Genomic DNA, 13,588 nt, shown 5'->3' with positions numbered 1-13,588 from the left:
TTTTCTTTTCTGTGTAATGTGATCAGTCTGTCAGTGTCCTATTTTGTTGCCACCTCCGTCTCTAATTTCTTAATTATTTTAATAGTAAACGTTCGGACATTGTATTTTACACTCTATTTTTATTCTTGTCTTTCGTTCTCCCAGCTCTCGTTCTGTTTGCTTCCTGTTTGCATGCAGATATTGTATTCTATTGTCCAATGCCTTTTATTATATTGAGTACTTTATATATTGGCCAACGCTATCATGATTCTGTGGCATCCTCACTCAATGTTTGGTAAAAATATGTATTATAAATCGCATTAGAATTAGTAGGTGTTAGTAGGTAATGGGTCATCATTCTATGTGATGTTCAGTTATCTCTGAGCTGTATATACCTGCTGTCCCAGACCGATTTTATAAGGATTTGATCATAATGAGAACTGAGGCAACCAGACCTTACTAGTGTTTTTATTATTCTCTGGCAGGAAGGGGACGATTTTGAAGTTATTCCCAACAGCTCATTCTATGTATCCAGAACTGCTTATAAGGATAATTCGTCAGTCTACCAAATTAGTGGGAAAAAGAAATCTTTTAAGGATGTTGGAGTTTTACTCCGAAGTCACGGCATTGATTTGGATCACAACAGGTTTCTAATTCTTCAGGTATTGTGAGATTGTTGTTTTGTGTAGTTATTATTGCACATTGTGTCATGCTGTAATATGAAGTGTGGAAGGGATGTGCTATTGTTTCGTCTGAGAAGAGCCTGAACTCCACGAGAAGCTGTAGCAGCACATCATGATTTGCATGTTATACTAAAGATACTAATCATTATTTGCTGCTTCAGTTTTTCATGGGAAGTAACCAGTGTTTCCAGAATGACATGGGAGACGATGCTGCGATCTGTTCTGCTTTAGCAGCACGTAAATATTGGGTGGTGAGATAGTGGACCCCAATATTATTGTGCTGCTTTAGTGTGGCAAGAATCTAACGTCCGCTTTGAATATGTACCTGCATAATTGTATAGATGGTCATGGGATCAAAGCTAATGGGTTTTTGTTTTGTTTTTTTCGGGACAATATCTGGAAAAATATATTATAGGTCACATTTTAACTTTTATACTTTGTTAATTATTTTTACATCTCCCACCGTCTGTTTGGGATTGGCCTAATTTCTGGTTTGACGTGTGGTTTTTATCTTTTAATACTTGTTTAGCTGCTCTTAAAATCAGACGGTCATCCTTTGTATTTCTGAATCAGTTTGCTCCTATAGCAGTTGGTATTCTGGGTGAAATGGTTTGTGCCAAGAAGTAACGATGCCCTTCACTGAAGTTTCGGTGCTTGGTCATTAACTCTTCTCATAAGTTGGTGTTAGGTCACCAAATACACATTCCTATTTGTTATCAGAGGTTTCTGTTGCGATGTATGTTTTCAGTGATATAATAGTTATTACTGGTTGTGGTGTAGTTTATAAAGATCATTACATTTGACCTAAGGATTTTTTTTTATATATATATAATATATAATATATATATATATATATATATATATATATATATTTTTTTTTTTTTCATTTTTTCCTTTTTACTGTAATTTCAGTTAGGAATGTTTTTGTCCCTAGTAGTTATGAATATATGAAATAGAAAAATTTTTTTTTGGAAAATTAATTTTGCCTTGTTCCCCCTTTAGATACTTTAAAGCATATATTGTTAGTGAAGGGGGACACCTGAGAAAATATATATATATATATATATATATATATATATATATATATATATATATATATATATATATATATATATATATATATATATATATATTATTTAATATTCTCTTGTAACTCATGCTCTAATACCTAGGGACTATTGTGCTCTCTTCCCTTATTTTCTGTGTTGGACATTTAGTATGACTGTGTGTGTGTGTAGAAGTGGAAAAAAATATTTCATTTATTTTTTGTTACTGGCAGTTATACTGATGTCATGAATTGTATACATGACTGTATAATGTAGCAATGACTACATTTTTGTGCACCCACATAGCCCAATCTGTTACCAGTGTATTATATAATATTCCTTCGTGGGAAGGAATCCACTTCGTTTACCCAGACTGTATCTGTAGATGTGCACTTCCCATCTTTACTGTTACTTCAGCCACTCCCCAAGTACACGAATGTAACTGAAATAGCTTGTTACATGAAAAGTAATTAAGCATGTGAAGCGATCTATTTTTAATGTGCATTTTGATTTTCGTCACTGTGGTTTTAGTTGTGGTCTTGATATACAAGTGGATGCAGGTACTTAATGATTTTCCTTGCCTAGCATTGTTTACCATGATTATATTGTACTGATCAGTCTCTTATGTTCTAAAGTTGTTGAAGTGCTGATAGTTGGGGATGCTACTTACAACCACTAGGTTTAAAATCCTAAAACGCAGTGGGATATATCTCTAGATCAATGACTATCCAACCACTTCGTACATGCTGCAGATTTCTTCTAGATCGTCTGAAGGATCTGGGGCTTTCTATACTTTCAGTATTTTCCTTCTGCCACCTTGTAACCATCCAGCTGATGACATTTTGGCAGTGAGGTTCTGTACAGGTTGGCCTCAAAGCCAATCAGCCTGTTTGCTTTCATTTTGGAAAGTGTGATAGAAATCTGTCTGATCAGATTCAGTCGTATTCACCAATAACTAGAGGAAAGACTTTCATTTTATTCATTTGCAGTACCCCTCATTATTAGGATTGCTTTCTCATTCCTCAGTTTTTTGTTTCCCTCCCACACACTTTTTTTTTTTAATTATTTTTTTAACCTTTTTATTTTTTAATTTAACGTATTTAAAAAGGAAAATGGATCATTGTTTAATGTTACCTAGCTGCTCTGATACTTTTTAAACAATTATAATGGAAAGTTACTTGCTTGTACTGAAAAAACTCCCTGTATACCAGGTTTTTTTTTTTTTTTTTATTTCACCTGAGGTTTACACTGTAAGTTAATTGTTAATTATTTTGTGTTTTTTTTGTTTTGTTTTTTTCTTCCATCCCTCAAATGAGAACGTATTCACATAAATAAAACAATTTCGTCTACTATAGTTTTGGGGGTTTTTTTTCTATTTTTTTCTTTTTTGTTTTTTTTTTTTTTTCTCTCCGCATTAGAATAGATTTCCCAATTATAAGTAGTCATATTCATTAAACAAATCTTTACTTCAGCGTAAATTGTGAAAATAAGTAAATGAAATGTTTTGTGGTGTTTACAGCTTCATTTGTGGTGAAACGTTAATGAAAGTTGCACCTCTCTCAAAGATGAATGAGGTTAACCTTAAGGGATTCAGGAAGTGGGTTAGGTGTTTTCGGTATGTTGGCCGTGCCTCTGAATTTTTCAGTTTTCCATTGCGATTTGGATTTCTCGAACAAGCAATTTCCCACCACCTCTTGCATGTCCACACTCCTAGATTATTTGTTATCAGTGGTATTGTGCTAGAGGTGGTCCAGTATATGACAATAAATTTTGCAGGAAAGGAAGCTGTTAAAAAAAAAAAAAAAAATACCCCTGTGCTGAACCCCCATGCCACTTTTTTTTTTGCGTACTAATGCAGTCACGTGGGTGTCGCTGCAGGACAGCAAAACTAACCAGTGGCGCACACAGTATCGGCGGTTCTGAAACAGCTGAAGTTTTTGCAGGTGTATAGACAGGTTGGGGTGTTTGTCCAGGTTTATTTTTATAATGGTCTATCGTAGGTTGCCAGATCATTTTTATTGTACTATAAACACAGTAAAAACTAAGCCCAAAAATAATTGGCAATATTGCAGTTTAACTTTTTTTTTTTTTTTTTTTTTTTTTTCTAGTAGATTATATGGTAAAGTACTCTCCAACATGTTGCACAAAAACTAAGCCCTGACATGGCTATATCAATGGAAAAATAAGTGATGTCTCTTGGAAGTAGGGGATTAAAAAACAAAATCACAATACAATAAAAATTGTCTCCAACCTTGAAGCACTCCCACAAAATTTGTTGTTCCCTAAATCTGTGTAAATGGAACGTAGTGTAGATGAATACTCAGTTTTGAACGTTGCTCCGTTCCTCTTCTCACTCACTTGACTTAAATGCCTACTCACCGGATCACAGATGGGCGTAGTGTGACCCGGAAGTCCCTTTTACCATGTAAGTAACAAGGCTCCATAGGCTGGTACTGTAAAGGCAACTTCTGGTTGATAAACCCCAGTGTAATCCGGTCAGAATTTGTCACCTTTTGTGACAAGTATTTGAACTGACTTAACCCCTTAACGACCGCGGGCCGTAAAATTACGTCCTAAATGACATAATCTTACTGCCCGCGGTCCTCCGGCGGCAGCATGCCGCGATCGGCACACATCTCAGCTGATTTTCACAGCTGAGATGTGTGCCTGCTAGGCACGAGCAGAATCGTTATCTGCTCGTGCCGATTAACCCCTTATATGGCGCTGTCAATACATGACAGCGCCATTATAAGCGCAATCGCGGTAAAGTTTTACTTACCGCCGAAACCGGAAGTCACGTGACGCGATCACGTGACTCCCGATAGTTGTCATGGTAGTACAGGGTCATGTGATGACTCCTGTACTACACATGAATTGGTCTCACTTTCGCTGTGCCCGCGGCACAGCAAAAGAGAAAGACAGCGTATCTGCTGTTTACAGCCTTCCAGCTGTGATCAGCAGATACTGCAGAGCGATCGGAATGCTGATCGCAATAGCCCCCTAGGGGGACTAGTAAAATAAAAAAAAAAGTAAAAAAATAAGTTTTAAAAAATTAAAAAAAAACAAAAAAACCTAAAAGTTCAAATCACCCCCCATTCGCCCCATTGAAAATTAAAGGGTTAAAAAAATAAAAAATATACACACATTTGGTATCGCCGCGTTCAGAAACGCCCGATCTATCAAAATATAAAATCAATTAATCTGATCAGTAAACGGCGTAGCGGCAAAAAAATTCCAAACGCCAAAACGACGTTTTTTTGTCGCCACAACTTTTGCGCAAAATGCAATAAGAGGCGATCAAAACGTAGCATCTGCGCAAAAGTGGTACCGTTAAAAACGTCAGCTCGAGACGCAAAAAATAAGCCGTCATTGAGCCTAAGATCCCGAAAAATGAGAACGCTACGGGTCACGGAATATGGCGTAAAACGTGCGCCACTTTTTTCGGACAAACTTCCGATTTTTTTTTAACCCCTTATATAAAAGTAAACCTATACATGTTTGGTGTCTACGAACTCGCACTGACCTGAGGCATCACACCCACACATCAGTTTTACCATATAGTGAACACAGTGAATAAAATATCTCAAAAACCATAGTGCTATCGCACTTTTTTTGCAATTTTTCAGCATTTGGAATTTTTTTGCCATTTTCTAGTACACAATATGGTAAAACTGATGGTTTCATTTAAAAGTACAGCTCGTTCCGCAAAAAATGAGCCCTCACATGACCATATTGACTGAAAAATAAAAAAGTTACGTCTCTCAGAAAAAGAATGGCGAAAAAAAAACGGAAAGCGAAAAATCGGCCGGTCGTGAAAGGGTTAATATGGGAGTGCTTCTTTAAGGGGTAAGGATTGAAAACTCAGTGTGCAGAAAGCTCTTTTTAAAGATGACTTTCTGCTCTTCAAATGTCTGAAGACTACACTGGTTTATTTATCCTTAGATCTATGATTTTGACTAGAAATTCATGAATAAATTGACAACTGGGAATGTGTCCCTACACTCATTGTCTAATCAGTACTAATATGTAATGACTAATGATGAGCGAGTTTCGAAATACTCGGATTTGCAATACTCTTAACGAGTACGGTCTAATACTCGTGTATGCGTTCTGAGTAGCATGTGCAATGCAAGTCAGTGGGTAATGCTCACAATGTTATGAGTAACCCGAATGCTGCACTATTTATGCGAGGTAGCGAATAGTACGGCATTCGAGTTACATTGAGTGTTTCCCCCATTGACTTGTATTGCACACACTATTCGGAATGCATACGGGGAGTATTAGGCTGTGCCCACGTTGCATTGTGTCCCTGCAGAAACTTCTGCAGCAATTTGAACAGCACATGTGCGCTTCAAATTGCTGCAGAGACACTGCGTAATGAATGCAGTGAAAAAGTCGATTTCATGTGCTCTGGATGCAGCCCCCACCATAGACGGAGCGGGACCTGCATCCAAAGCGCACAGAATAAGTGACATGTTGCTTTTTAGAACGTAGCGATTTGGCAGCATGGATTATGCACGATCTTCATAGCTTGCTGGGGACACAAGACTCATGCAGTTACGCTGCAGTGCAATACGCAGCGTAACTGCACGCAAATACGCACCGTGGGCACAGAGCCTTAGACAGTACTCGTTACGAGTTTCGCAAATTCGAGTATATAAAAACTCCATTAGTAATGACACATCCTTTTGACAATGGAAATGCTAACACAAAATTGGGTATCATAATTCATTATGTGCTGGTTTTTTTTTTGTTTTTTTTTTTATATAGGAATTTGGGAAAGTTCTGAAATGTTTTATAAATGTCTGTATTCCTTATCTAAGGAACTAGGCTTCTAGTTGAGATGAATCTCTGCTGCACTTTCTGCACATGCTCAGTGAAGCTCTGCCTCTACTGAGCAGTCAGGAAAATTGAGCAGTTGGAGGTTTTTCTCAGGCTTCACAGCCTGATATAAATAGAACATACACACCTATTATTTATATATACATAGAAAGTTGTTTTTTTTTTTATAAGAATAAAGGAAATCTCAGCTGAGAAACTGTTTCTTCATGAGTAAAGCATGTCCATCTTTTGCTAAACCGACATGTAAGGCCTGTTTCACACCACTATTTTTCTATTGTCAATCTAAAAAAAAATCTGAGACTATACATTTTTAAAATTCAACAGTTTTTTTTTTTCTATCCGATCTTCAAGATACACATTGCGTTATTTATAAAAAAAAAATAAAAATGTTTGCCTCTGTATTCATACACTTCTGTGTTATTAAAACACCATTGCAGCAGTTTTGTGGGGGTTTTTTTCCTCTCTTCAGCGCTGGAGTGGCCCCTTGGTGCCCACAAATATGATATAACTGACCTGAGACATAAATGAATAGCATCCCCTGATGGGTGAAGATGCGTTATGTCCGCTGCATACTATAGCTGAATCCCTGCTGCATTAGTTCCGATCGGTGCTGGTATGAAGTATGGCGGTTTAAGCTCTTTGATGCTGCTGTCAATAGTGACTTACAGCATCTAAATGTGGGGCTCCTTCTAAAACCCATTCTGAGATGATCGTGTGGTCCTAATGGCTGCCAGTTAACAGCCAAATTATGGCCTTAGTCTGCCAGATATAGTGGCCTGTTCAGAATTTGGCAACATTTTGGTGGTAAAAATTAGTTTTTTTTTTTTTTGTTTTTTCTTTTTCCTGTAATGCCAATTTGCATTAATTTCTGAAAAGCAGCTGAAGGGGTAAAAAAACTACCTGACATGGGGTGGGCGGTGCTGTTTGTAAAGTGGTATCTCTTTGGGCAATTTTCCAATATTTAGGTTCCTCAAAGTCACTTCAAAACTGAATAGGTCCCTAAAAAATGTTTTATTCTTGGGGTTTGGGGGGGGAGAATATATTCCTACAATTTTAAAGCTTCTAGCAAAATAAAGGAACATGTTACAGATGTTCTGATGTAAAGCGAACATGAGGTAAATGCTAACTACTTTGTGTGGTGTGATTATCAGGATTAAAGGAATAATCATTCAAAGTTTGAAAATTGCTAATTTTCAGAAAGGTTTGTCAAATTTTCAAATTTTTTTATAAATAAATGCAAAAAATAGTCCTAAATTTACCATTGTCACAAAAAGCTGCTTCATTGCAATTGGAGGCAATGAAAATGTCATATCTACCCAAAAATAATAGTATCTGTAAAAATGTCGGCTTAAGGCCCCAAAAAAAATATCCCATGGCACAGCCCCGGATCCTGAAAAATGAGAACGTTACGGGTCTCTGAAAATGGGAACAAAAGTGTATTTATTTTTTTCCAGAAATCCAATACAAATAAATTCTTAAACCGTTTTATCAACAAACTTGTACCAGCCTAAGGAATGATCTTGAGGTGTGTTTTTACCATATGAACATGGTAAAAATAGTGTAATTGCATTTGTTTTTTGTTGGTTGTTTTTTTTTTTTTTTTTTTTCAATTTCACCACATTTGAACCCCCCCACCCCACCCATTGTTCCAGTACAATATGTGGCAGAATTAATGGCTTTCTTTCAAAAGTACAACTTTCCCCACAAAAAACAAGCCCCCGTGTGGCTATATTGAGAGCAAAATGTAAAAGTGTTGACTTTTTGAAGAGGGGGAGGAAAAGTGGATAATCACCGGCAGGATAAGGGGTTAAAGCTAGTGTGAACTGGGACGTACGAGATCTGGCACATCCTCTATAGACCTTCCTTTAAACTTGGCCCCTCACCTGTACTGCTTGCTGTGATATTTTCCTGAGCCTTATTGAAGTGATTGGAGGAAAGTTGCCAAAAATGGGTTTAAAAATAAAATACTATTTCCATCAGTATTTCATTGGTGTAAGATTTTACCCTCAGTCTTTCGTCACTGAATTTTCTTTTAAGCAAAATAAATGAATTCACGGACAACTAAATGAGTCTTTATATCCACAATGACATTAGAAAGCCTGAATAATTATAATGCACTATGCAGGAGATTTAGAGCTCTGACAACTATAAACGCCCCATGGTTTTTGCCCCCCCCCCCCCCCCCCCCGCCCCCAAAAAAAGTCTGTTTTTTTTTTTTTGATGCAAGTGATTTATTTATGAAATGGAGTTCTTCTGCTTTGATCCACAGACACTGATTTTGCTTCTTCCTGTCATTTCCTATGTTGGGTGCCTGTGTATGGAGTATGGAGTGGGCTCAGGAGCTAGTCTCAGATCGCTGTGGTTAACCCCTTAGATGCAGCTGTCAATCCCTGCAGTCTGGGTGGGTTTTCCATTTCGTTATTGTCCTGCTGAAGAGCTCCATGGCTGCCATGTCAGGCCACAGGCTGTGCTTTTCTGAAGATTGTGATTTTTAGCCACATATTGCAACACTGTTCTATTGCAGTATATAGAAGTGGTTAGACAGTTGTAGGCGTAGGTCTCCTAAGGGGACTAAAAAATTGTACGTTTCAAAGTAAATAAAATAAAACTAGTTCTGACTTTTACAGATGTAAATATCAAAATCTAAAATTCAGCTGCACAGTAAAAGCTGTAAGGAACATAATTGAAAAAACAGAATTGCAATTTTTTTTTTCATTGGTGCAACGCTACTGAAAAAATGCCATAAGTGCTAAAAAAGTCATGTTCCCCAAAATCATACAGATAAACCATCATCTTGCCCCCCCCCCCCCCCCCCCAAAAAGCCCTCATGTGGCATCATCAATAGAATGAAAATTTTAAGCGACACAGGCAATGGCGACAAACATTATACCTAGTCTTGTATTACAATGTACACAGCTATTTGTGTGTGTATATATAATATACATGTATGCGTCCCCAGGTGCAGCTCGTTGTAAGAGAACCAAGCTTCTTTACTTGCCATCCCCCGGTCCAGTGCGGTGTCTGCGCTGCTGATCCTGGTGGCTGTTGTCTGCACAGACGCCAGCCGCAGCCAGCAAGTTCAGCTCGATAAATGTCACAAACCACTGAGTTCACATATTGGCTGCAGTGACGTCTGCATAAGGACTCTGCACTGGACCCAGGGAGGATGAGTAGAGCAAGATTGTTGGTTTGTTTTTTTTTTTGTTTAAAACTGCACCTGGAGACAGATCTTTGGAAACCCCTGTAAAATATAGTTGTGTGTGTGTGTGTGTGTGTGTGTGTATATATGTATAATATATAATCTCTCATTACCAGGTCATCTTTACAGCACATTAACCCCTTAACGACCGCGGGCAGTAATGTTACGTCCTAGTGGTCATAATGTTACTGCCCGTGGTCTGCTGCTTGCAGCGATCGGTGCGCATCTCGGCTGATATTTTTTTTTTTTATACAGCTGAGATGTGTGCCTGCTAGGCACGAACAGAATCGTTATCTCCCCGTGCCTTTTTAATCCCTTAAATGGCGCGGTCAATATGTGACAGCGCCATTGCAATGGCATCGGCCGTAAACATGTTACTCACCGGCCGATACAGGAAGTCACATGACGTGATCATGTGACCTCTGATGGTTGTCATGGTAGCACAGGGTCAATGATGACTCCTGTAGCTCACATGACTTTGTTTCACCCAGTCCAGAGCTGGGTGAGACATGAAATGAGTATATCTGCTGTTCACAGCTGTGTAGCTGTGATCAGCAGATATGGCAGAGCAATCAGAGTGTTGATCCATATAGCCCCCTAGGGGACCTTTTAAAATAAAACTAAAAAGTTATATAAAAAAAAAAACCAAGGGTCAAATCATCCCCCTTTCGCCCCAAGTAAAAATGAAAGTGTTAAAAAATAAAAAAAAAATACATTTTGTATCGCCGCGTTTAGAAATGGCCAATCTATCACATTAAAAAAATCAATCAATCTGATCGGTAAACTGCGTAGCGGCAAAAAAAATCCAAACTCCCAAATTGTTTTTTTTTAGTCGCCACAAATTTTGCGCTAAATGCAATAACAAACGATCAAAACGTAGCATCTGTGCAAAAATAGTATAGTTAAAAACGGGAGCCTGAGATGCAAAAAAAAAAAAAGTCAGCCATAGATACCGAAAAATGAGAACGCTACGGGTTATGGAATATAGCGTAAAACATACACCATTTTCTTCAGACAAACTACTGATTTCTTTTTTTTTTTACCACTTGGAGAAAAGTAAACCTATTCATGTTTGGTTATCCATGAATTCACACCGACCTCAGGCATCACACCCACACATCAGTTTTACCATATAGTGAACACGGTGAATAAAATATCTGAAAAACATTAGTGTTATCGCACTTTTTTTGCAATTTTTTTTAAGCATTTGGATTTTTTTTTTGCAGTTTTCCAGTACACTATATGGTAAAACTTATGGTTTCATTTAAAAGTACAGCTAGTTCCGCAAAAAAATTAGCCCTCACATGACCATATTGACTGAAAAATAAAAAAGTTACGTCTCTCAGAAAAAGAATGGCGAGAAAAAAAACGGAAAGCGAAAAATCGTCTGGTCGTGATGGGGTCCCCGGCACAATCTATGAAGATTCTGCATAATCCATGCATACGTTGCGTTTGAGAGCGCAGCGATTTGGATGCCAAAATTTTGTTCCAAATTGCTGCGTTCTATAAAGCAACATGTCAATTATTTTGTGCGTTTTTGGATGCAGGTCCTGCTCTGTGGGAGAGGCTGCATCCAGAGCGCATGAAATTGCTTTTTTTTTTTCTGCAGAAACACTGTATCCATTATGCAGTGTTTCTGCGGCGATTTGAAGCTCACGTGCTGTCAAATCCCTGCAGAAATTTCTGCAGGGACATGACGCAACGTGCGTTCACAGCCTAAGGCTATGTTTACACACTGCAGCTCTTCTTAACCACAAAGATGTATCATTTTGTAAAAAAGGCACTTGTGGCAAAAAAAGGCATGTGGTTTTGCCCAATGCATTTTTTAAGTAAATTCTATTGCCTAGCAAAAACATAAAAAGAATTGCCAATGCTGCATTTTGACTGCATCTTCAAAAACACAGCCAAAAAAAGATGCACTGGATAGACATTCAAAATAGAAATCTCATAGACTATGCTGGGAGAAGGAAATGCATGCATTTAGGTGCATTTTTGTGCCCTCAAAACTGCACCAAAAACGCCGTAAAAGATGCAGTGTGCGAACATAGCCTAATGGTAAGCAAACACAGCAAGTAAAACGGTGCGAGTGGAATGCGTTTTTTTTTTTGTTTTTTTGTTTTTTTTTTTTTCCACATTCCACTCGGACCAATGTTACTCTATGGGGCAGCTGCCATGAGCAATTTATTTTTTTTTACATTTTTTTTTCTCAGCCCTAATCTGACCGAGAAAACAGTCGCCGAATGCTGCAGGTGGAATCAGATTCAGTTTTACTTGCACCCATACAAGTCTATGGGTGCGAGAGGAGCATCACATTGCACTTGCATTACATTTGCGTGAGAATTGCATCAGCTGACAGTGGAGGAGATGGGAGGGGGGGGGGATTACTCTCCACTGGAGCAGATCATCTATTCGTAGTTATCCCCTCCCCGTGTTAGAATTAGCATGAGCATTATACAAAAGTATTCACTGTCTGTGGAAGGACCTGTGAGGTCATACCCATGTGACCAGAAGGGGCGGGGCCTCGGCCACCAAAGCTGGATACCAGGTCACATGGGTATGACCTCACACAGGTCCTTCCACAGACAGTGAATAGTTTTGTATAATACTTATGCTAATTATAACGGGGAGGGGATAACTATGAATACCGTATATACTGGCGTATAAGACGACTTTTTACCCCCTTAAAATAATGGCTACAGTGGGGGGTCGTCTTATACGCCGGATATACGGGGGGTTGTATATATATATATATATATATATATATATATATAGATATAGATATAGATATAGATATAGATATAGATAATATTATATGTGTGTATGTACACTGCAGCGTCCAGGGGAGGTGGGGGCAGCAGCTCTGGAGCACAGGGGAACGCTGCGGGCTGCAGCCTTTGATCTCCTGCACCCGCTCATATAATATGCACAGCCGCTGTCCATCTCCAATGGTGCTGAAATCGCACGCAGTCAGGGGCTGGGGCAGCGGTGCATATATGAGCCTGCGTCCCAGTGTGATCGCACATGCCCACCCCTGTGTTTGATTTGGCCCCCAGGCTGCTGCTCATTCTAAAATAAAAAAGCTTTACTTACCCCTGCAGTGTTTCTCCCCGTGTCCCTGCTTCCACTGTGATCAGGCAGGCAGAGAGCTCAGGCTGCTGTGCCGATCACATGACCGCACTGAGAACCAGGAAGTGGAAGAACAGAAGCACGGAGCCAGACAGGAGGGAGCTCAGCGCTGGAGGAGATAAGGAAAGAGGGTTTTATTTTACTTTGGGCAGCAGCCTAGGGGCCATATCTGACACAGGGGGACTTGTGCGATCTATAGGGGCCATGGGCAGCACTATGGGGGCGATATCTAACACAGGGGGACTTGTGCGATCTATAGGGACCATGGGCTGCACTATGGGGGAGATATCTAACACAGGGGGACTTGTGCGATCTATAGGGACCATGGGCAGCACTATGGGGGCGATATATAACACAGGGGGACTTGTGCGATCTATAGGGGCCATGGGCAGCACTGGGGGCGATATCTAACACAGGGGGACTTGTGCGATCTATAGGGGCCATGGGCAGCAGCATGGGGGCGTTATCTAACACGGGAACGTGTGCAATCCATAGGGGACCATAGGCAGCACAGGGGAACGTGTGCCATCACAAGGGGGCTATATTCAATATAAGGGGGCCATATCCAGATTAAGGGGGCTAATTTTAGGATGGGGGGCTATGAGGGACATATACCCTATATGATTTGTTAGAGGGACACTGGCATTATAAGGTGGACCCCATTTAACATTAAAAAAAAAAAATTGCGTCTTATAAAGCGAAAAATACGGTAT

The 13,588-nt window shown here is 39.2% G+C and overlaps 1 protein-coding gene across 2 annotated transcripts in view; it reads left to right on the top strand.

The window, feature by feature from the left end:
• SMC4 (structural maintenance of chromosomes 4) overlaps nucleotides 1–13,588 on the top strand; it is a 243,572-nt gene that overhangs the window by 2,824 nt on the left and 227,160 nt on the right. For both annotated transcript variants that reach the window (XM_075340669.1, XM_075340670.1), the window contains exon 5: nucleotides 465–641. In XM_075340669.1, the coding sequence (XP_075196784.1) occupies nucleotides 465–641 (177 nt within the window). The remainder of the gene's footprint in view (nucleotides 1–464; nucleotides 642–13,588) is intronic.

Source organism: Anomaloglossus baeobatrachus, chromosome 3, assembly GCF_048569485.1.
Source record: "Anomaloglossus baeobatrachus isolate aAnoBae1 chromosome 3, aAnoBae1.hap1, whole genome shotgun sequence".
In the NCBI taxonomy this organism is placed as follows: Eukaryota; Metazoa; Chordata; class Amphibia; order Anura; family Aromobatidae; genus Anomaloglossus; species Anomaloglossus baeobatrachus.
This window is presented reverse-complemented; position numbering and strand designations above follow the sequence as displayed.